Raw genomic sequence first — 24,728 nt, forward strand, 5'->3', positions numbered from 1 at the left:
GGAGAATGGCGTGAACCTGGGAGGCGGAGCTTCCAGTGAGCCGAGATAGCGCCACTGCATTCCAGCCTGGGCGACAGAGCAAGACTCCTTCTCAAAAAAAAAAAAAAAGAACTGAGTCTGCAGATCAGAAGAATGTATTGTGTTCCAGGAAAATATAGAGTAGAGGATGTTCAGCACTGAGATCGATCCCAATTAAGCCACTGAATTTCAAGGATGAAGAAACTCTTTAAACATCCAAACCTAAAACCAAATTGTCTGCTGTGGACTAAAAGTCAGACTAGCTTAATTTTTTTAGAGTAGCATTCGGTTTTTGAAAAGGGTGGAGCCATGTCTTTAACCTTCTGAGGAAAGAAAGTACTGTACTGCCCAACATGCACCATGTGGCCGCCCCAAATCGACACAGCTACCATGTCATTCAGATGCCAAGGCAAGAAGCAACGTTCTCATACTGGTACAGACTCAGGTAATGGTGCTTAAAACTGAAACACTTATGAAAAATGTGTATGCAGTGTGAATATGTTTCATAACCTCTTGGCTTACAAGGATATTTTAGGAAATACCTCTTATATTAATAATAAAGAAACATGGTTGAAATAGTTTTTTTTCATTCTGTTAAATTTAAATAAAACCACCTACAACTTTTTTTAAATTAAAAAGTAGTTTTACTAGAGGATAATTTTATTTTTTATCGACATCTTTCTGGCTATCTGACTTCCTCCCCTCCCCCATGCTCATACCCACACGGGGCGTATGCTGTAAGCCCTGATTGTCCCCAGTCCCCAGCCCCTAAACATCTGCTGTGTTTGTAGTTGGGGTTGCAGAAATTATGTGCACTTTATGATGTGAGTCAACTACAAAATTCTACTCGCTGGTGAAATATATAATTCTCTGTTGCATAAATTTTCACAAAAAGATTCTGACATTTCATTCTTGTCTGTTCAGGAGAAAAAAAAAAAAGTGCCAGTTAGAAATCACTCCCTATAGTACCAAATAATCAGCACTTAGTGAGTGACTACTGTGTGCCTGCTGCAGCTGTCTTCACCTAACATACTCTGTGAAGACAAATAATTATTATTCCTAAAGAGATCTTAAGTTACATGGGACAGACACACTGTCATACTTTGCTCAGTTTTTTCCAAGTATGATCTAGATCCCAGGTAGTCTTTCTAAGAGGAAAAAAAAAATAGATTTTTGTTGTTGGTAAGTTTTTGTATTGTTTTCACTTACCTATTCAAGAAAGTTGTGGAGTTTTGTAAGGCAAGTGCTGGGCACTAAGGATGTGGTTGTGGTTAAAAGAGCTAGACTCCCTGCTTACTCTCATAAACCATTATGGTGGTTACAGGGGCCTTGCACATTGAGCCGAGTCCTCCTCTGGTCTTCCCACGGGATCTGGGCAGCCCTGCCTGCAATCACCAGAGCCACCGGAAGGGGCAGAAGTTGATTCTGTGACTGTCCCAGCAAAGGGCATGTGTTTTAAATTCAGATGGATTTCACCTGAATAGATGCTTGGAGGTTGAAGAAAAACATATGGAGCATATCATTTGTAAATGTTGTGAACATGATGCTTAAAATAAACTGATGCTATGTTTTGACAGTTTTAGTCAGTTTATGGGTTTTTTTTTTTAAATCCAAATAAGCATGGTTGCCGAAATCTTTGTTTCAATGTAAGATATATGCAAGTATACATATTTTACCTTGATTTCTTTGGGATTCTGTGTCTGGAGTTGGGGGAGGGTGGCCCACTCTACTATGTTAAGTATTCCATCTTATCCAAGAGGTGTTTCATAAATTATGTATAACAGTAGATGCCACTCAATAAATATTTTATACGTGATAGATATTTTTGTCTGAAATTACTTTTTCACTTGAGCAATGATTTAAACCCTCGTTTCCAGTTTTATGAGGTGACACTTTTATAATACCATGTAGTTGAATGCAGCTTGAATGTCATAGAGCTTTAGGGCAGCATTAATCATAAATTCATCCTTCCTCACTTGCAATCCTGGAAAACTTTCTCTTAATTCAGATTTTACCCATTATCTGTATGGAAGTGTATGTGAGTGTGTGTGTGTGTGTGTGTGTGTGTGTGTCTGTGTGTGTGTGTACATGCTGGGGATGGGTGGGAACAAGTAAAACTTTTGACCTAATGGCTCTGAAACTGTGAATTTCCAATGCCTTTCAAAGTCTTATTTCAAGGAAAAACAAAGTGTTTCTCAATGGTTAATAAAAGAAAGAATATTAAACTAAACTGGGATGTAGTCCAAAGCAATTTCTCTAGTTTGAGTGGGAGCTATTAAAGTTTAAAATATTGCATTTTGGGGGATAGGAGGGTCATTGTCCACTTTTGTGCAGAAAGAAAATACACATGCCTCTGGACTTGTGAGAATGGTCACTTTCCTTTTCATGTGGACCTAGAGGCCTGTAATAATTCATTGCCATGGGGCTACTGACTGTGTGTACAGTTTGGTCACAGTTCAGAGCTACCAGACCTTCCCATGAGGACATCATTTTATGAAATAGAGCTGTGTGATTAAATTCTCCTCTGTAATATACGTCTTTAAAAAAATCACATCCCATTTCTGCTTGAATTTCATGGTCAGGAGGAAAAAGCATGAATTCTGCTAATATCTGAGAGGTAGGAGTAGAGGTTGGCTTATGGAGAGTGCTCAGTTTAGCTGAGATTTGCATATTCCTTGCTATAGTAAATCAATGTTACTGAAGTCTCCAGCCTCAAAGCCTGAGGTTCTGAGCCATGGAATGGGAGGCTGGCTGATAAGAGGAGTAATTGAAGAACAATGACACGCTTCATTTCCTTTTCTTGAATCTAAGTTATGCACTGGTCATTTTCTCTGCGTATCTATTTAATGGTTTTTAAATTAAATTGCTTTTTCACGTTGTGATTTTTATGTCTTTTTTTTTTAAGCTAGCTCTTTTTCTTTTCTTTTTTTTTTTGCTACTTCATTTCACTGCCCTCTCGCATGACTTCACGTCTTCAGTGTGCATTTGAAACTTAAATATCTGCAGAGGCCTGAGAGACTTCTCTGTCTTCGCCCTGCCCCAGAAACCTCTCAGGAGTTCCCTTATCTATAGGGTTTGAGTTTTGCTTTGATGGTCTTACACTAGCTTGAGAAGTTCTGAATCCATCACCTAGTGAATGGTAGACTTTGTAGGTTGTTTTAATACTTAAATGACACAGAGTACATTTACTGATTCCAGGATTGTAAGGAATCGTGTTTATGTTTAGGGCAGTGCTGGGTGTTGGAGTGTTGGGGTTACTGAGATGTGTCTTGGTCACTGTGTCTGACTGTAGGAGTCAGGGAGGGAAGGAGATTCTCCAGGAGCATCTCTGACCAGGATCCCCAGTTAGTAGTTGGACCTGGCTTTACTGTTGCTCGTGCAGTCATGGAGCATAATGTCATGCTCTTGCACATGATTTAGTCTGAACCTGGTTCAGCCCAACCTCAAGACTGCAGCTTTTACCTTCAACCTTCTGGAATTTGTCTGCTTTCTACTTCAGACTTCCCCAGAAGCTTGACTTTAGAGGTCTTTTGTCTGAGGTCAGATGGGTCTGATGTTAAGATAGGGCCTCCCATTCTCTTCCTGAGGGTTGCCTCTGACCTTCCCTCTGCATTCCACTGAACTCTGTGCATGTACTCATTCATTCCGCTGGCAAATATTAATTGATGTGTGGGACATGAAATTAGGTGCTGCGTTACATTCTAGCCAGAGGACAGGTAATAAACTTTATATATTATATATATATTTAAAATATAAATAAAATACTTTACATATATATATAGATAAAATACTAGCCATTCCCAAGGAGAGAAATCACCATGAGGAACATTGGTGGTTACTATTTTGTATGGGGTGATGGGGAGGGTGGCTTCTGAGCAGAGACCTGAAGGAAGGAAGGAAGGGACCATGTTACGTATGTATCTAGGGTGATGTTTCTCAAATGTCTGGAGACATTTTTGGTTGTCAGAACGTCAGACGTATTGGTAGCATCTATTGGGTGGAGGCAAGGGTGCTACAAAATATCCTACTGTGCGTAAGAATGAAGAATTACCTGGTCTGAAATGACAACTGTGCCGCAGTCCAGAAACCCTACTGTAGGGGAAGAGAAGGATAGCAGTGACAGAGGAAACAGCAACCACAAAGGCAGAAGGAACCACAGTGAGTGCATCCCGGAGATGGGGCAGGCTGGCAAGTTTGAAGAGCAGCAGGGTGCCTGTATCCCTGGAGAGGAGTGAGCAAGAGGGAGAGCGGCAGGAGATGAGAGTGAGTGAGCACAGGATGAGATCAGGTAGAATTTGGTAGAACATCACAAAGACTTTAGCTTTTGTCTCACTGAAATGGGAGGCTATTTAAAGTACCTGAGCAGAAGAGTGGCCTGCCCTGATGGCCTTCTGGCTGCTAAGTTGAGTGTCTATCACGGGACACGTCATGAGTGGTGACCTGGATTATTACGGTAACCCAGGTGAAAGACAATGGTTTGGGCCAGAGGCATGTGCTGCAGGTGGTTTGATGTTACCAGATTCTGGGCATATTTTGAAGGTAGAGTTAACACTACATATGTAGAGTTTAGAGAAAGAAAGGGACAAAGTATAAGCATGGTATTTAGGCCAAACAGGAAAGGTTGGTATTTATGGAGATAGGATAGTCTGCAGGTTTGGGAGGCAGAGAGAATCAAGGTTTTTGTTTTGTTTTGTTTTGTTTTTAAATGTGTTAAATTTGTGCTGCCTGTTTGACGTCTCCATAGATAAACTGAGTTGGGTTGGTATACACACACACACACACACACACATATATGGTATACTCATATATACGGTATGTATATGAGTATGGGACTTCAGGGAGACATCTGTCCTGAAGATGCAATTTGAGAGTCATCAGCATATTGATGACAGGTAAAGTCAAGAGACAGAAGGAGACCATCGAGAGAGTCAGTGTTGGTAAAGAAGAGTCCCAAAGACAATAGCCTTCATAGAGCAAGTTCAAGAGAGAGTGAGAGGGAAGGAACTGAAGAACTGTAGGTATAGGGAAATTTTTGGAGGTAGTTTTCTCTAAAAGGCACAGAGAAATTGATGGTAGCTAGAAGGAGAGGCACGGCCGAAAGACGTGGTGGGGGTTGGGGATGGGAGGTGAATAGCAGATTCATATTAATATAGAGCAGGGAATGATCCAGTGGATAGGAGAAGTTGATGGCACAGGAGGCAGAGGGCCAGGTTCTTCTGGTGCAGGGCAACTAATGCACAGGAAGGCTTCTTCTCAGGACCATGCACAGTTCAGCTATGGTAAGTGAGGAGAAAACCATCAACTAAGGCGACATCTTGATATTAAATGACATAAAGGCTCTGAAGAGTGAGAAAGTTTACTTTGTAGTTTGGATGCTCCTAGAACCTTTCTGAAGGAAGATTTGCTTTGAAGAGGTTGTATATCAGGCAATGAATTTAATTCATTTTATATTGCGCTTTTTATATGTTCCAAGTTCGCTTTGCTTACTACCTGCCAGGATTTCAACACAAAGTTTAAGGTCCATTTTTCTTGCAGTTTTTTAGACGAGAAATAAAATGTTGCCCGTTCTGACAATCTGAAGAACACCTAATATGAAGTTCTCTTTTCCCAAAGTAACCTTTTCTTTTTCTTTCCCTCTTAATTTCAGGAACAAACTCTAGCCCTCAGGAAAGAAGGGATTGGAGTTGTTTTGGATTCTGAACTGCCTCATTTAATTGGCATCGATGATGACCTTTTGAGTACTGGAATCATCTTATATCATTTAAAGGTAGAAACTGATTAAGTGGAACATTCTAATTTTGTTTCCAGTTTCTCCATTAGACACTAACTGGGTTTATTATAATATTCTATGGTCATGAACACAACTAAATTAGATTAAAGAATATGCGACAAGTCCTTGAGCCCTTTGGCAATTTTCAGCAGCTCATTGGGATTCTTTGGTATTTAAAGTTCCCTTGTTATCTAAAGTTAAATGATGAGCCATTGGTTTGCCTTCTGTGGGATTAGTAAGAGGAAGGTAAGGAACAAAAAGGCACACAAACTGAAGGAGAGAAGTTGCAAACAGCTGGGGGCATTTTGTTGTATGTACAGTTTCCTGGTCCCTGGTGGTAATTATGAAATTGTGCTTCTCACGTGCATTATTGGGCTTGGTTCCAAGCAGTCAGTTCATCTTGGGAGTACAGAATTCCGCATCAGTATTAATGGGTGGCTCTGTGACCTTGACCTTAGTGCCCTCTCTCTGATCCATAACTTACAATGAGAAAGCTACTGCATTTGTGTTTTGCAGACTTGCATAAACTATATCTTTAGACGCAAAGAATATCTTGGCCACTGGAGAACCTCCCCAGAAAGGATCAGGAACATCAGTGATATTCCTGTCATGAGCAAAGTGTTGACGCTGCCAAAGCAGGGCCTCACCATTGCTGTACATTAAACCTTTCCAGACAACTGGAGCTTTTTTACAGTGCCGTGGGGAGCTCTCGTTCCATTGAAGTTGTGGCCTGCCAGGATGTTGTTCATCCCATTGGTCACTATGTTGTTTGGGCTTAAATGAAACATGAAGAAACAAGCTATTCCTTCTCTTCTTACTAATACATTTTGCGTGGCTTTTCTTCCCAGGAAGGTCAGACCTATGTTGGTAGAGAAGATGCTTCCACGGAGCAAGATATTGGTGAGCATATTTGTCAGTGATCTCTTCCCAATGATTTTTTTAAGGTTGTGTTCAAGGAAGAACCTTTTTGAATGACTGACATTGAAGTAATTATAGAAAATTAAATTATTTTTCAAGTACAGTGTTGGTCAGTATGTATGTGTGTATGTATATGTGTGTGTGTGTGTATATATATACACACACACACACACATATATATATTTCTGTAATTTAGAATACAACTCAAATGAATAATGCTGAACAACTAATTTGGTGAATACAATGGGCCAATAAACCCTTTCCCCCACCCTACATTCCATACCTTGTCAGGTCTTTGAGGAACACAGTTACTTAAATCACTCTACATTGTCTTACAATGGAACAATGATTGATGGAAATATACCAACAGACACAGATAAAAGATATAGGTCTTTTGAAGAGGAGGGTTGTAGACACTTGGCTTCACAAAGATGACAACAGAAAGTAGGAGAAAACGCAGCATACACACATGTGGAAGCATGGCTTTTTGGGTTTCCTGAAAGTCTTCATAGGACTCACAGATAATCAGTGACTTAGCCTACACAGATGAGGTCCTTCCAGGCTTTAGGAGGATAACTTAGGCAATTGGTGGTGTTGGTGGTGGGTGTGTATATGTGTGTGGCAAGGTAGGGATTGACAGGGGAAGAATTATATTGTCTCAACTGCTTTTAGAATTGCTGGCAACGAACCTGCTTTCTCGCCAAGTATAAGCTAATTAATCCTAGCATGTTCCTACATGTATTAGGTTGGTGCAACAGTAATGGCCAAAACCGCAGTTCCTTTTGCACCAACCTGATATTTACTATTTATTGTGAGACTGAGAGAGATAAAAACCATTTTCTAGAAGTCCCCAGATTCACCTATTTTTGAGTAGAATTAGGCATCAGGCCTCTTCTTCTAATTGTTAAATTACGTGTTTGATATTTGTCGTACCTATAAATGATGATAAGTGGTAAGAACACACATTTTCTGTGATCACAGATCAGTAGTACAATTTTGTGGATCCAGTAGAAACTAGTTGGCTTGTACTCCCAAGACGCTAGCCAAGATCTGTGCCTAAAATCATGTAGGCTTATTTGACAGATGTTCATATGTGTGTTTGACCGTTCTTCAAACAAGAATCCAGGAGAGTTATACATGAATAGATAAACTTCAGCAGCTGCATACCCTGAGAGGTCTCAGAATTGACACAGGCTTAGGCAACAGGCATCTCAGTATGGCTTCTGAAGACCTCTTGGGCTTTTCAAGATTCATGTCATGCCAAGTTCACCTTGGGTTTCTGCTCATGGAGTGCAGTACCTGTTAGTGCAGAGGTCTCAGTAAGTCCTTGACCCATGAAGCACTTTTGCTTCTATTTTCTGTGGCCACAGGGTGGCTGATGGAGGAAATTTTTTCACTATCAAACAGGGCAGCTCCATGGTATTCAGTTAAAACAAGTTACTCAACTGTTTTCTCCCCAAGATGAAATGCGTTAACATCCCAGAACTGATTTTCTTACACAGGTAATGTCCAGACCCCTTGAAAAACATTCTAAGGATCTTCCAGTCCTATCAGTGAATGTCATGAGCTCCTGAAGTTCGGTTTTCTCACTAAACATAAATGTTCACTTCATGATACTTATGTGGAAAAGGAAGAGTATTCAAAAGGAAAATAAATAAATTGATAGATAAATTGCTGGGAATCATTGCAGTAGATACAAAAGGGGGAAAAATTCTTTCTACTTTGTTTTTCCACTTTAGTTCTTCATGGCCTTGACCTGGAGAGTGAGCATTGCATCTTTGAAAATATCGGGGGGACAGTGACTCTGATACCCTTGAGTGGGTCCCAGTGCTCTGTGAATGGTGTTCAGATCATGGAGGCCACACATCTAAATCAAGGTATTTCGTTTTAATTTTCAGAGATCTTTGTATATATTGTTGTGAGAAAACAAGTTAGCTAGGCATTGGGAGAACATGTGCATCTTAGAATTAATTGCTGATTAGGTATAAAAAGGGTGAGACTGTTTGCTTCAATAGGCTGTTCCTCTTCTGTTTGGCTGGAGGACTTTTTTATAATCCCCATTGTCTTGTTTAATTAAATGTGAACAATTATCTGAAAAGTTGTTCTTATGGAAATAAGACATTAAAGGAATTTTTTAAGTTAAAAAGTACCCCTCAAATGGAAAACTTTAACACAATGGTTTCTTTTAATAATTTTATTTCTATTATTTATATTCATCTTAATAGTTGTAACATACATAGAGGATTTGGTATCATGTCTATTTTTTGTTTTGAAAATAACTTGAGTATCATAGAAAAGTTGCAAGAATAGTACCAAGAACTTTTTAATTTCAAAATTATTGGAAAGTAAATAGTGTCCTGCCGTCCTTAAATACTTCATTGTGTATTTCCTTTAAACACTGACGTCTACATTAGGACACTAACACTGATACATTTCCGCCATTGGATCCTCAGACCTCATTCAAGTCGTGCCATTTGTCCCAACAGCATTCCCTGTGGGTCCCATATTTAGTCCTATTTCCTGTATGGCATTTGGTTGTTACCTCTCTCTGTTCTCTTTCAGTCCTGAACTTTTCCTTGTCCTTTCCTAGACTTTGATGACTTTGGCAGTTTTGAAAACAGTAGGTCAGAGATGTTGTAGAATGTCCCTCTACGTAAGTGTAGGATTCACCTGTTGATATGGTTTGGCTCTGTGTCCCCACCCAAATCTCATGTTGAATTGTAATTCCCAATATCAGAGGAGGGACTTTTATGACTTTGGCAGTTTTGAAAACAGTAGGTCAGATATGTTGTAGAATGTCCCTCTACGTAAATGTAGGATTCATCTGTTGATATGTTTTGGCCCTGTGTCCCCACCCAGATCTCATGTTGAATTGTAATTCCCAATATTGGAGGAGGGACCTGGTGGGAGGTGATTGGATCATGGGGGTGGATTTCCCCCGTGCTGTTCTCTTGATAGTGAGTGAGTTCTTGTGAGATCTGATGATTTAAAAGTGTGTGGCACTTCCCCCCGACCCCCTCTCCTGTTGCCATGAGAAGACATGCCCTGCTTCCCCTTTGCCTTCTGCCATGACTGCAAGTTTCCTGAGGCCTCCCAGTCATGCTTCCTGGTAAGCCTGTGGAACTGGAAGTCAATTAAACCTCTTTTCTCCATAAATTACACAGTCTCAAGTAGTTCTTTATAGAAGTGTGAGAATGGACTATGTCCCCTTATGATTAGACTAATATGCATCTTTGGCAGGACTATCAGAGAAATGATGCTGTTTTTTTCATATCTCATTATACGGTTTCCATTTGTCCCATGACTGACGATGTTCACTTTGATCACTCAACTAAGGTGCAGCTGCCAGGCCTCCCCAGTGGGGAGTTACTCTTTTCTTCTTTGTTATTAGTAAGTATGTGGGAAAGTACTTTGAGATTGAAGGTACTTTGATATTGTAAATTTTCCATTCCATTATGTAATATTACCACTTTCACCCACTGGTTTTAGAATACATTCTTTTTGTTTTTGGCTGAATTAATTATTATTCTGATGGTTGTTGCCAAATGGTGATTTTAAAAAAAATTCGTCATTCTTTCTACACTTATTAGTTGGATTTTCATTGTAAGAATTTTCTCTTCTTGCCATTTATTTATTGAAAGGGTCACACAGCTTGCAATGTTATTTACTAGGTTTTGGTCTGTTTTTTGTCATTATTTATTTCGATATCAAGTTGTCCTAGATTTGGCCACTGTGAGTTTCTTCAGGCTGGCTCTCGTGTCCTTTCCCTTGTCCTCATTGTTCTGTAAGCCTTTCATTACTTTCCGACACCAGATATTCCAGACTCATCTTGTACTTTCCTCAAGCTAACCAATTCCCCAAGGAGCCCTAGTTCCTTTTAGTACAGAATGGTATTTAGCAACCAGGTGTGTTCATTGCTACTGGAGTGTCACTGCTTCCATATCCTTTCTGTGAACAGAGCTAGGAAAATGTGTGTGTGTTTGTGTTTGTGTACAACTTTTACAACTGTACCTCTACATCTATTTATATTGATAGTTTGAAATATTTGTATTTCCGTATCTATATTGCTAACGAGGAGTTTATACCAATACACCAATACTTCTAATCCCAACCCAATACCATAGGGTTAATTGTAGTTTTCTCACTTATTCCTAGCTCCTTTTTCTGACAGTGATGAACCTGGCTTCCATTATGTAAACCATATACTGTTATTCTGCCCTCCTCCTCACACTGGGACCCTCCTTGCTCAGACCACGAGCATGGCTATGCTTGGCTGTCACGGCCCTCACCCTTCCATAGTGCAGAAGCTTTTCTCAGCCCATGCCATTTGCCTCCACTCTCATGCTGATGCCTACTTTGCTCTTGCCTGCCTAATAGTTTTTGGGATGAACTATGTAAGAATGAGGGAAAGAAAGACATTGGCATGTTTAGGCCCCTTTTTGTATGTCGTATGTTATACATAGTCTTTATAATTACAGTTTTTAATGGTTGCACACTATATAATTGAGTCTGTTATGACATAGGAATTGGAGAGATGGGGACTGGAAAGCATGTAGTTTATGTTGGGTTAGCCAAGTTTGTAAGCAGAAGTCAGTTGCAGGGAGGTACCTCAGAAATGAAGGAGACATAGCGTGGACCAAGGACATTATGCTTTTGGAGGAGGTGCATAATGTCCGTCAAAGATGCTCTAACAGCAGCTGATGGAGCACCAACCTGGGTACACATCCACATCCATCCACCCACCCATTCATCTCTCCATCTGTTTTTTCAACTTTATAAAGGTAAGTTGAGCAGGGGAAATATGTGAGTACTCTGGAGCTGGCCAGGAAGATCAGAGGTCAGCAGTTGTAGATGACCAGCCCAAAGCAGTGAGCACTCAGTGATCACTCAGTGATTATTACCAATGCAGCATTTCCTGCTTTTTTACAGTGGGACAAGGGCTCTGGCAATGTAGAATGGAGTGGCAGGTTATTTCCAGGCAGCAGGATTAGTCGTGGTGGGAGGCTATATCTGCCTTCAGCCCAGAAAGTGACCATAATTGTCTGGCAGATGAGAGGTCACCATGTAGGGCTCTTCAGAGGCAGTCCATGCTTGAGAACTCACAGGCTGTAGTGCTGACAGCAGGAGTAATGGGAAGATACACAGTTAAAACACGATTTACTGACAACCCCTTCAGTGAATCCTGTACATAGAGTCTAGACTATAGTCACATCACCTGTCTGTTCTCTGTGGGAACCTCAGACAGAGGTCCTGCTGCTGTTCCTTCAGGCAGCAGAGTCTGGTACAGACTGGTACAGGGTTATGATGACAGACTGTCTCCTTTTCCCAGGGAGAGAGGAATGTACACAGTAGAGCTCCATGTACTGGCTGCATCTCCTTCAGTTAGGTCAGAAGGAAGTAACCTTGTTATGATCACTTTGTTTATTGCTACAGGATTTTTACAAGAGGCTTGTACTGGTTTTCAAAATTATTAATACATGAGTAGAACAAGGTCACTATTGCCTCTCAGAATTGTGGGAAGTAAAACGTGTGTTTTCCTCTGATTGAGTGTACACTCCATAAAACATTATAACTCCTTGTAACCGCTTTCTCATATTTTATTTTAGTTATTTTGTCACTCTTGTAGTGTTTTCTATTTAAATGTAATTTTGTTACTTTTAAAATCAACTTTTCATGTGCTTTAATCTGTTGTTGTTTGTGTTTTCTTTGGTAATTTTAAACTCTGCCACAAAACTAGTCAACGTTTGTTTTTATTTTCCCTGTGATTTAATTATTTTATTTTTCAGGATTTTTTTTGAAATATTTGTTTAATACACCTGGGGTTCATTGGTTTATAAAGTGTAGCTCCAACTTTTTTCTTCCCCATATTGGTATGCCATTTATTATAACCTTTCCCTACTTATAGACATCTCCCTTTTGAAGAAACTCACTTTACCTAAAATGAAAACACATACAGCATTATGTCTATTTCTTGGCCCTCCTGTTCCAGTACTCTGTGTTTTCATTTTTGAACTGGTATCACACAGTTTTGATGTTTATTGTTTTATATTTTAATCTCTATTTTCATTGGAGTGTCTTTTTACTATGTGTGCTTATTAACTTTTTAAAGAAATTGTGGGATAGTTTTGTTGTGCTAAAATATAATTTGAGGAGTTAGATTCTAATTTCATTTGATTTGTTTTCATTTGGAAAAATATATTTCCATCTTGGGACTTCTGCTTATGTAATATCCCTCTTGTGTTTGAATTGTCATCTATTAGTAAAACATTGAAAGTTTTTAATGTGTACATTTGTTGAACTATGTTGATTTATGTATACAAATTCCAAACATATTATAGTTATATAGAACTGAGATTACTTTGGGGGAATTCTTTAGTATAAGTAGTTCTTAAATCACAAATAGCCCCCAAACATCCATACTGGCTGCTGGATCCACCTGGCTTTGTTGCCCCCCACTTTTGAACTATTTTGGCATAGTTCTCTGCCACAGCCACTCTTCTCTGGAGCTCCTGGAGTTCCCACCACCTACAACCCTGGTCACTTGATGCTGAGTAGATTATATTGACCAGCAATGTTCCTGCTGTGTTATGGATAAAATAGTCTCTTGTGGATTTGCTGAGAAGCTAGCATGTAATGCTATTTCTGTGAGAAAATCAGTACTGAATTCCAGACACCAAAAAGAAAAAGGAACTTTTAGAGCACACACACGGACACTGTCTAGAACTTAAAATTTAATTTTGGGGTTATCCTTCTACCTTCCCCACTGCCTTCAATAAAGCTTATTTGCTTATTTATTTAGTTAGAAGAAATTGTTTATATAGCTATGATTACCTCTCTAATTGTCTTGTGAATTGAGGCATGGTAAATAAATAATGTATCTCCCACGTAGTATTTTTATTAAGTGGTTTTTGATCTTAAACTTTTACCTAAACTGAGAGTTCATTTAAATAATATGCCTATTCTGGTTAATGATTCAGGTTAGGAACTAAATTTTTTATCTTCATTTGAAAATATGACTTTTCCTCAGAAAGTACTGGTACTAATTGGCATTGAAGGTTAATTGTCAAATTGTCTTTCCCTGCGGGATGCTCTTAATTGTTTTATTAGCAGGGTGCCATGATCTTCAGATCTGATGGGCTTGAGTTCCTCTGGCATTCTGCTGTGCTACTGAACAGCTTTCTCAGTATCACTGTTAATGAAATTAACATAAAAATACTATGTTTGAAGGTGTTAAAACGCTGTGCAGTGAATGTAAATGTCATTAGCACGTCTTAGGGCAATAAAATAGGAGATGACTTTGTTTCAAGGCATTGTACAAAAGAAGCAAGATGGTAACTTTTCTTTTAATTACACATACTTTAAGACTGAAAGATCTCATTAAAGAAAAAAAGTCTATAGTCCTTCAGAAATTAAGGATTAGAATTCTTTACTTAACCTTTCGTGATGTTTGTGGATTATTAAAATGAGGACTGGAACATGTTTTTAAAACACAAAATGATGTGATATAGCGTTTCTGGTTATGAAAATATGTAGTAAAAATAAAAGACATGAATGAGATAGATACATTCTTGTATCAGAATAGTGCTTACCCACTGGAGAAGAAGGAGAGGGTTATATCAGGTGGAGCTACAAAAGGATTTTCAACTATATCTGTAAGAAAACAAAAAGCTAAAGGAAAAAAAGCATATGAACTTCGTTAAAACATAATAAATGGGGAGCAGCATTAAATATAAAATAAAACAGTTTTTAGGTAAATTTTTTAGCACATTTCTGCATAGTCCTGCCTTCACTTAGTTAATTTCTACAAAGTCAGATTTGAATTAACAGATAGCAGCCAAGTCTCTTGGAAATGGGTCTTAGGTAGCTATATACTTACCATATTGGATCAGCCCTTCATCCACTAGCCCTCACCAATGACCCCTGTCCAAAAATAATTACAGCAGACCATTCATTATCATTCGTGCTCGAATTCATGCATTATTTCTCTGAAACTTAAATAATTATAACTTAATGTGTGCGCTATTTCATCTCGTAAGCTCTTGAAGCCAGGTTAGGTCACACCTGTAGCCCTCAGATCATTAAGTCCAGGTAATCCTGGTTCCCCACATTTGCTGTCCTCATCCCAGTTTCTGGTTAATTGGAGTGGTTGTTGGCCTAGGTCCCTTTCTGACCCATTGTTTCTTGGTCCTCAGAATGGACCTCACTGGTGTTTGGCCCACTGATCAGATCAAAAAATAAAAAATAAAATAAAATAAAAACCTTTTGAGGCAGACCCAAGCAGCATTTTCCTTTTATAGAAGTAAACGATGTCAAGAAGAGAGACTGCAGCTGCATGGTAACTCAAGTCACAATGATTCCTAGCCATATTAACTCCACAGTTGACTGGATTCCTGGTTCACCGTACACTACCAGCAGCTTCCTACCTTTCCACTACCCCTTTCCAGTTTATTGCTGATATTTGGTATTCAGATGTCTCTTTTTTTTAGTAAATTTCTGTTCATTTGGAAATGTGTTATTTAGGCTGTCCCATTAAAAAACACTGGTAGTAATTATCACTTCCTTATCTAAATTACTTACCGTACATGTGAATGCCAACTAATAGGAGATTTATCTAAATTTAGCAGATTGTCACCATTAAGGGCAAACTCTTTTTCTGTATCAGTTAACTGCGTCACTTATGTCAGATTGCATAAACTGTTTCCCCACCTTAAATTATAGGAAATGTTTTCATCTGTTAGTGTCTTCACTCAAATGAAAAGCCTTTGCTATTATTGTGAGCATTAATTGTGATGACATATATAATGTGTATTGCCTAAAGTTTTTCTCCTCTTTTTTCAGTTCTTCCAGAAATAGTGATGGGATATGTAACATTATATCTAACATGCTCTTCAATTAGTGTGTTCTCCAAAGCTTAGTTCTCCTCATTCCATACTGTGATTCCATAGGATTCCAAAGAAAGAGGAGCCAGTTCTTCAAGAAAGTGTGAATTTTACCAAGAAGAAAATGTGAATTTGATCGTGATACTAGTCCACAGAACTTGAGCTCTTCTGGGTAGTGGCTTAGACCCTAGATTTTTTTTCTTTTTTCTGTTTTATATAGTTAATATGAAATGATACAACAGTCAGATGCATTGCAATTGAAACAGTATTTCAGCTTTGGTCCTATAATTGCTAGGAACTCTTCTCTCTTATTTTAATTATTATTTTTTTCTTTTGACTGTAATATGTTATTTTAAAGCTGATAGTTGTTAAATGCAATTAATTTTTCCATTCACATAAGTGGACTCCTTTGGTCTTACTTGTTTGTCAGATCCATTGACTGTTCATCTCTTCTTTTAGAAGTGCTACAGAATTGGCATCTAGGAAATTTATACTTGGGCACATTTGAATGTGTTATGCTTGAGTGCCAAAATATATTTTCATCTATTCAAGTACTCAGAGGGAACAGATGATTGTCTGCAGAGTGGTGCTGAGGAGACTTTGATAAAATTTTCATCTGCTGGAGGGCTGCTGTGAGTTGTTCACTGACAAATTAAAGAAGAATTTTGGTGGAACTAGAAAGAGAAATAGATTTCCCAGTGGTTTAGCCAAGGTATCCAGTTAACAGAGGAGACCTTTTATCTGTCAGCAGGTATCAATGTCTGTTCCTCCACTGACTCACCTGCACTTGACCCTAAGCGTTCATCATATGTCTTCCTCAGAGACGTGCAAATATGACATCTGTCACTTGTATGTGGGCTGATTCAACAGCTGTTTTTTAATGACAAAGACCTAACTCTTCTTAAAAGACTATACCTAAAGCTAGTGGTCCTCAAAATATGTCATCAACATCAGCATTACCTGAGAACTTGTTAGAAATGCACATTCCCAGGACCCATCCTAGACCTACTGAACCAGAAAATCTGGGGATGAGGCCCTGCAATCGGGTTTTTTATGTCTGTGATTCTGATGCATGTGTCAACTGAAGAATGACAAGGTTTGTAAATTTGGAAAGGAGAGCTTTATTTTTTATAAGGCCTGCAGGGTGGCCATTCTGACAGGCTGGGAAGTGTAGCCTCCAGCCAGAAGCCAGAAGCAGACACATTGAGGGAGGGGAAGAGGGAACAGGAATTTATGCTGAACTGAGTGGCTGAATGTGCATATTTAATAAGCTATAGGAGGATTCATGAATATGTATGAGAGGAGAAACATGAGCATGCACAATTGAGCTTATGCCTATTCATGGGTTGCATTAACAAAAACTGGCAGGGTTAGCATGATGCAAGGGTAGAGTTTTTGGCCCTCTGATGTCAAAAGGTGAAGCAGAGGACATGGAAACATTCACTGTGCACCCCGTAGATTGGCCAGAACCACTCCACGGTCGATGGTTCCTTATCAGGAGGCAATGCTGGTCCTTTGTGTGGAAACCGCAGAAGGTAGGGGCAGTCACAGTTGGTTGAAATCAGAGGTGAAGCAAGTCTTTCCAATGGGCTGGTTTCTGTTGAACCCTGAGGAATGAAAACTGTGACAGTTAGCAAAGGAGGGAGTATAAGAAAGCATGTCCTACCTCCCATCCTGTCATGTCCAGGAACTTGATTTCCAAGGTTCCTCTGGGGTCCCCATGGCCAAGAGGGGTCTGCTCAGTCAGTTTGATGGCTTGGAATTTGATTTCTCATGTGTGTGAATATGAGAGCAAGTGGCCAGAGCTAGTTATACTAGAGTTAGTTTCTTGGTGCACCAGACTTCTGCACATGAGACATATGTTTGTCAATCTGTTTAACCCTTTTTTCTCTTTTTTTCACTCATCACATCTATTTTTCTTGATCTCTCTTCTCCTTTTAAAACTTCATTTTCAGCTTTACATTCAATACATTGGCTTTACAATATGCCTTGGCATGGATTTCTTGGGGTTAACCTGTTTGGGTTTTGCCAAGCTTCTCAAATTCATAGGCCTTTGTCTTCCTCTGGATTTGGGAAGTTTTCTGCCATTGTTTGCTAATTTTTGAGTTTTTTTCCTGCACTATACTCTTTCCTCTCTCCTTCTGGGACTATAATTACGTGAAAGTTAGATATTTTAGTATTGTCTCACAGTTCCTTGAGGCTCTGTTTACCTATTTTTATTTTTTGATAAATTCTTTTTTCTTTGCTTTTCAGATTGGATCATTTCAGTTGACCTGTGTTCAAATTCACTGACTTTTTCTGTCATCTCCATTCTGCCTTTGAGCCCACCAATGAGTTTTTTATTTTGAATGTTGTGTTTTTCAGTTGTAATGTTGGATTCTTCTTTATATCTTTTCTTTGTTGAAATTTTTTTTTCCACTTATTTCGGGAGTATTGAAACATTTATTGGAGCTTTTTGTTATCTCAGTATAAACATTTGTTGATTGTTTTTTGCAATGCACATTGGGATTTTTTCCTGGTTCTTTCTGTGCTGAAGAGTAATATTAGATTGTGTCATAGATGTTTTGGATATTATGACATCCCGGGTCTTGTTTAAATCTTACGGGAAATGTTTATACTCTTTGTTTCAGCAGACAGTTTACCTAGTTGGATGCAGTCCGTAAGTTGCAGTCAGCCTGTGTAGATCGTGTCTGCCATTCCACTGCTGCTTCAGTGTTCAGATCCTTCGCAGTGCTCCTCCAATAGCAGTGGGTGTGCTACCCATTGGCCAGGCTCGGGCCTGTGCAGTGGTCTGTCGCTTTGTTCAGTTCTCAAAGTCTTAGCCTGCTCTTGAGAATCAGATCCACGTGTACACACGTAGGGGTGAGCCCAGGAGTTAATAAACAACTCTGTGAGGTTGCTTTCTTGCACATTTCCCTCTTCACCATCTCTCTTGTACTTACTGCTTCCCTCGGGTCTTCCCTTACCTGGAAATCTTGAGCTTTATTTATTCTACTCTTTCATGTACTTCCTGTACCTGTCTGCATGTCCACAACCAAGAAGTGAGAGTACAGGGAAAGAAAAAAGCAACAGGGATCTGCCCCACCCTCTTGGGGGACTACAACTCCTCTGATGGGAAAGAAAGATTCCCCTTCCTCATGGGTCCACTGTTGCTGCTAAGGGACTCTCTGCACCTCCTCCAACCTGAGCTAGGGGACTTCTCCTGGAGTTCTCTCGTTTGCACTGATGTCCACTTTTGGCTTTCTTCCTACACCAAGCTGGGAAGCACTGCAGGCAAAAAATGGTAAATTCACTGTTAGTTCAGTGGTGCTTCCAGTCTCGGTTTTCCTCAATCCACCTGCTACTGTTTTTTTTTTTTTTAAGTTCCGGGGTACCTATGCAAGATGTGCAGGTTCGTTACATATGTAAACGTGTGCCGTGGTGGTTTGCTGCACGTATCAACCCATCTCCTAGGTATTAATGGCATGCATTAGCTATTTTTCCTGATGGTCTCCCCACCCCACCCTCCCCCAACAGGCCCCAGTGTGTGGTGTTCCCCTCACTGTGTCCATGTGTTCTCATTGTTCAGCTCCCACTTATAAGTGAGAACTGTGGTGTTTGGTTTTCTGTTCCTGTGTTCGTTTGCTGGGAATAATGGCTGGGAGACCTGGGTAGCCATATGCAGAAAATTGGAACTGGACCCCTTCCTTACACCTTATACAAAAATTAACTCAAGATGGATTAAAGACTTAAGTGTAAAATCCAAACTATAAAACCCTTAGAAGAAAATGTAGACAATACCATTCAGGACATAGGCATGGGCAAAGATTTTGTGAAGAAATTGCCAAAAGCAATTGCAACAAAAGCAAAAATTGACAAGTGGGATCTAATTAAACTACAGAGCTTCTGCACAGCAAAAGAAAATATAATCAGAACAAAACCTACAGAATGGGAGAAAATTTTTGTAATCTATTCATCTGACAAAGGTCCAATGTCCAGAATCTACAAGGAACTTAAGCAAATTTACAAGAAAAAAAAAACACATTAAAAAGTGAGCAAAGGACATGAATAGACACTTCTCAAAAGAAGACATACATGTAGTCAAGAAACATATGAAGAAAAGCTTAACATCACTGATGATTAGAGAAGTGCATCAGCTACTCTTTACTTTCCAAGGCCCTGAAATAACTATTGCATGCATTCTCTTCAGGCTATAGCTGAAGAGATTTATTTATTGGGAGAAATACATTTATTGGGAGAAACAGGGTGGAGCATGCTTGTTTCAGCTTATGCAGAACCAAAACTCCTCCCAGAGGTTGGTTTAGACTGCTGAAAAGGGGGATGTACCCAAAGTTGAATTCTGAAGTGAAGGTATTTGTTTTAATGGCATATAATGAAAAAGTGACTTAGATGCTCTTCAGCCAAAGTGTGTAGTGAAGAAATGTCCAAGACTGGAACGGGGATGGAGGGAGGAGTAGGAGCAGTGAGACCAAGGCTACTGGGTCATGGGCAGGTCTGTAGGGCTCTTAGGTCCTAGATCAGTTGCATGAATGGGAGTCCATGCTGGCCCCTCAGTGGATGGGAACGGGGGCTGAGAGGTGAAGATGATGCAGCTTTTGTTTAGTTTGAAGGGAGGCTGATAGACGAGCTGTAAGGAAAGGGGTTGAAGGTAAAAGACTTTGGGAGCTGAGAGAAGGGAGGCATTGTGCAAGAACTATTTTGGAAGGAACAATAGGATATTGACACTTTGGAGTGTGTAGGAGCCTAGAAATAAATAATTGAGATGATTACTAATAGTGAATAAGAAGTTGGTAGCAAAGAATGTGGACTACTGGGCATGAATAGAAAGAAAGTTACTAATAGCTTGGCCAATAGTGTAATGCTTTCCCTTCAGTACTTTGGAATTTATCATGTGACTATACACTGTCTTGAATTGCCCTCTAATCATTTCCTGTGCTTTCTACATTTTCCTTCAGAAGGACAGACCTATTCCTTATGCAGATGTTCCTTGAATTACAATGAGACTGTGTCCTGATACGTCCATTGTAAATTGAAAATATCCTCAGTTAAAGATGCATTTAATACACCTAGCCTATTGAGCATCACAGCTTAGTGTAGCCTACCTTAAATGTGCTCAGAACACTGGGCAAAATCATCTAACACAAAGCCTAGTTTATACTCAAGTGTTGAATATTTCACGTAGTTTGTTGAATACTGTACTGAATGTGTATCACTTTGACACCATCTTAAAGCTGAAGAATCGTAAGTGGAACCATCTTTAGTTGGGGACTGTCTGTGCTCGTTTTGTTTCTCCCATGAAGTGTTAAGAAAAATATCAGCTCCCACTTACCACCCCCTCTCCCTGCTCCCACACACACATCTACACATTTCTTTGGGAATGGGACTGGAGCGTCTCGAAATTTTACAAAGCTTCAAACTCAGCTTGTGCACACAGTTGGGCACATCATTCTTGATGGATAATTTGGCTGGAAACTTCAGTAGCAAAGATTGAAAATCAGTTTTCTTTCTTCTCCAGAGTCCCAGAATCTAAGTTTCCAATTTTCACTTTACTAAGAGTAAACAGAGGTTGAAGTGATTTATCTAAAGCAGGAAATTGTAACTCCATATTTGAATTGTAAACATTGGAAAGGAAGCGACAAGGTCAGTGTAGCTCTTTGGTCAGGTATCACGTTATTTTTATTCTTCAGAACTACTAACCGATGATCTGATGGCGTGCTTTGATACTGATGCCTGCTGCCTTTGTTGCAGAGTGCCTGTCATTCATTCACAAGCCAGCCGTTAACACCAAGCCATATGTCCTGCTTGAATTTGTTTAGTATTTATATGAAATTTTCTTACCCACCACAGACACCATGTTAGATCTTCATCTTTTCCTATCTAACTTCCCAAAACCATTTTTGATATAGAGAAAAATTACCATAATTCTCGTGTTTGAAATAATAAAATCTGTGTCACCAAGGCCCTAGAACATATTATTTATTAATCTGTTCTTAAGTATTGGTATGTATTAGTGGAAATTAGATGTTCTCTTATCAGTTTCCCCAAATGGTACCATCACCATAACTTATTTTAATATAGATAAATATTTTTAAGATATTTTAAATCAGAAGGAAAATGTCACACACAAGCAAGTTTCTTTTTGCTTGAATCAGGCAATGAAATAAGAACTTTACCTGCCCTACCTCACTTCAGCCTCTCACTGAATACCATCTCAGAAAATTGTATGTTCCTGACAGAGTTTGTTTTCTCCACCTGTCACATATAAAATGATAACCTTTCTTTCCCTGAGCTTGCTTTCATAGTGCATTGCATCCTCTGTGTGTGTGTGTGTGTGTGTTGGTTGGTGGAGGAAGGGGGTATATTTTGGTTGGTGGGGGGCAGGGGGTGTTTCTAAAATAAAATGTAGAACTAGGAGTCCTGAAACAGAATTAAAAAGGGCCTCTCATTTTTATTGACACCACAGCCTCTAAAGTGTGAACCACACACTTTTGGGAACACGGTTGTCTCATATGTTTGTAGTATTTGTAACCCAAAATGAAATAATTGGTACATCATTACCTCAAAAATATTCATATGAAAACACTAGGAGAAAAAATGAGTTGTTTTATTTGTGCAGTAGCAGAATTGGAAAATTTCGTAAAACTTGAAGAGGGTAATTACTGGTGATATTAATGATTATTGTCCCTGCATTCCTTAGGAATCACTAGAAACGTTTACAGATTTACTTCTTTCAGCTTACTCGAAATCTTAAAATAGAGAGTCTCATGTGAAACCGGCAATGTCTTTGTCTACTGTTTCACAATGTCATGTCCCCTCCATCCCCTCTGAAGACTGCCTGGAATTTGTCTGTCTTTGGGTACTTAGCAAGCTCTGAATTAATCTCAAAGAAGTCATTATTTCAAGGAGGTTTAGAAATGCTTGCAAAATCACAAATTAAGTGCATCACATAAAGTCCATCTGCTGCTGTTAATCACACTGACCTCAGACCAAATGGTTCATAGTTGAAAGGAATTTAAGATCTGGAAGGAATCTTAGAAATTGTCCAGTTTGATGACTAGATGAGGAAACTGAATTCTGGAGAGATTAAGCACTGACTTGTTCTTAGCCACACCAAGATTTCTGGGCAGCACACACTCTTCAGGTTTCATCAAGAAACTTTACATTATCAGCCATTCTCATTCATTAGTTCTTTCATTCATTTATTCCTCTTTATTCCCTTCAGTTTGCTTATTGCATTTTAAGTATACATATGAGTTTTCTTTTAACAAAAAATAAAATATCCTGCAGGATCTATCTGATATGGTTTGGCTGTGTCCCCACCCAAATTTTATCTGGAATTGTAGTTCCCATAATCCCCACATGTCATGGGAGGGACCTGGTGGGAGATAATTGAATCCTGGGGGCGGTTACCCCCATTCTACTGTTCTCATGGTAGTGAGTGAGTTCTCACAGGATCTGATGGTATTATAAGGGGCTTTCCCCATTTTTGCGCAGCACTTCTTGCTGCCATGTAAAGAGGACATGTTTGCTTCCCCTTCCACCATGATTGTTAGGTTTTCTGAGGTCTCTTCAGCTATGCTGAACTGCGAATCAGTTAAATCTCTTTACTTTATAAATTACCCAGTCTTGGGTATGTCTTTATTGGCAGCGTGAGAACGGACTAATACACTATCATCCCCTCTGGCTGCTACCAACTCTTTCTCTTCATTCATAGACTTCTTGAAAGAGTTGCCTGTGCTCAGTACATCTACGTTTCTGTACCTCTTCTGCATTCCTCAGTCTCTTCTTTCTGGCCTCAGTCTACTACCAAATCAGCTCCCACTAAGGCCACTTGTGACCTCTATGCCACCGCACCAAATGGTGTTTTCTAGTCTTCTCATCTTAGTTGACCTCTGAGAAGCGTTCTGCATTGTCGGCCCCTCTTTTCCTTGGCTTTGGAGGGTTTTTTCTCCCTCTCTCATGGTCTTTTCTCTGTTTCCTCTGTAAGTTTATTTTCTTCTACTTGGCCATTAGAAGTCAGCATTCCTTCAGGTGCCCAGTCTTAGGTCCTCTTGTCTTCTACCTCTGTATTCTGTCCTCAGGTTTCTTTCCTACTCCTGTAGTTTCATTTATTAGCAATGTGTCTCTTATACACACACCACACACACACACACGCACACACACACGCACACTTTGAACATTCCTCATCAGAAATCTGAAGTGTCCAAACGTTTTTGAGGGCCAACATGACACCACAAGTGGAAAATTTCACACCTGACCTTATGTGATGGGGTCGCAGTCAAAACTTAGGTGCACCACACACACAGTTTGTTCAGTATTCACAAAGGAAAAGAGACTCCCCAGCCCCCTTCAGCTTCAGTGTATCTTTTCTGCACATGTCCAGATTCCCCATATGAGTATGCCCACAAAGGACATAAAATGGCAGGTTTCAGGCCATACATGACAATAGCATGTTCCCCATGATACCCTGCGTAGAGCCAAGACCTGCATGCATTACTCACTGTGGCTTTTTTTTTCTCTTATTCTCTGTTCTGTGCTGTAAAGATAATGTTTCAACATGTCAGAAAGGTCTGCAGCTACCCCTGTAGACAACAGTGATAAGAAACAGTAACAATTTATGTTGATCTGTAGCACAGAAAGTAAAGCTGTTAGAGAAACAGGATGGTGGTGTTAAGTGTGAAATGTCTTACAGAAGAGTATAGTGTTGAAGTGGCCATCATATATGACCTGAAGAAACAGAAGGCTAAGTTCTATGCTCAAAGTAATAAATACACATAAATGGAAAATAGAAAAACACAGCATAAAGCTAAAAGTGAAGATCTCAATTGTGTATTAAAAGAGTGGATCATGTCAGTGTCACAGTGAATACTTGCCACTTAATGGGAAGTTGATCATGAAAACAAGCAAAACTCTATCACAATGAACTAAAAATTGAAGAAAACTGTGAATATTCAGCAGGCTGTTTGCTGACATTTAGGAACAGACACAGCTTTAAATTTTAAAGATTTGTGGTGATAAAGTATCTGCTTACTATGAGGCAGCAGAGAAATTTATTGTCAATTATGTCAAGGTCATCGCTGATAAAAATCTGACACCAGAACCAAGTCTGTAATGCTGATGAAACATCACCGTTTTGGCATTAT

The 24,728-nt window shown here is 39.4% G+C and overlaps 1 protein-coding gene across 6 annotated transcripts in view; it reads left to right on the top strand.

Moving 5' to 3' along the window:
• The window catches only part of KIF16B (kinesin family member 16B), a 308,638-nt gene that overhangs the window by 143,751 nt on the left and 140,159 nt on the right, over positions 1-24,728 (top strand). For all 6 annotated transcript variants that reach the window (XM_033185556.1, XM_033185558.1, XM_033185554.1 and 3 more), the window contains exons 13-15: positions 5,666-5,785; positions 6,637-6,688; positions 8,446-8,583. In XM_033185556.1, coding sequence (XP_033041447.1) covers positions 5,666-5,785; positions 6,637-6,688; positions 8,446-8,583 — 310 coding nt within the window. The remainder of the gene's footprint in view (positions 1-5,665; positions 5,786-6,636; positions 6,689-8,445; positions 8,584-24,728) is intronic.

The sequence above is a fragment of the Trachypithecus francoisi genome, unplaced genomic scaffold (genome assembly GCF_009764315.1).
Source record: "Trachypithecus francoisi isolate TF-2019V2 unplaced genomic scaffold, Tfra_2.0 Lachesis_group21, whole genome shotgun sequence".
Taxonomy (NCBI): Eukaryota; Metazoa; Chordata; class Mammalia; order Primates; family Cercopithecidae; genus Trachypithecus; species Trachypithecus francoisi.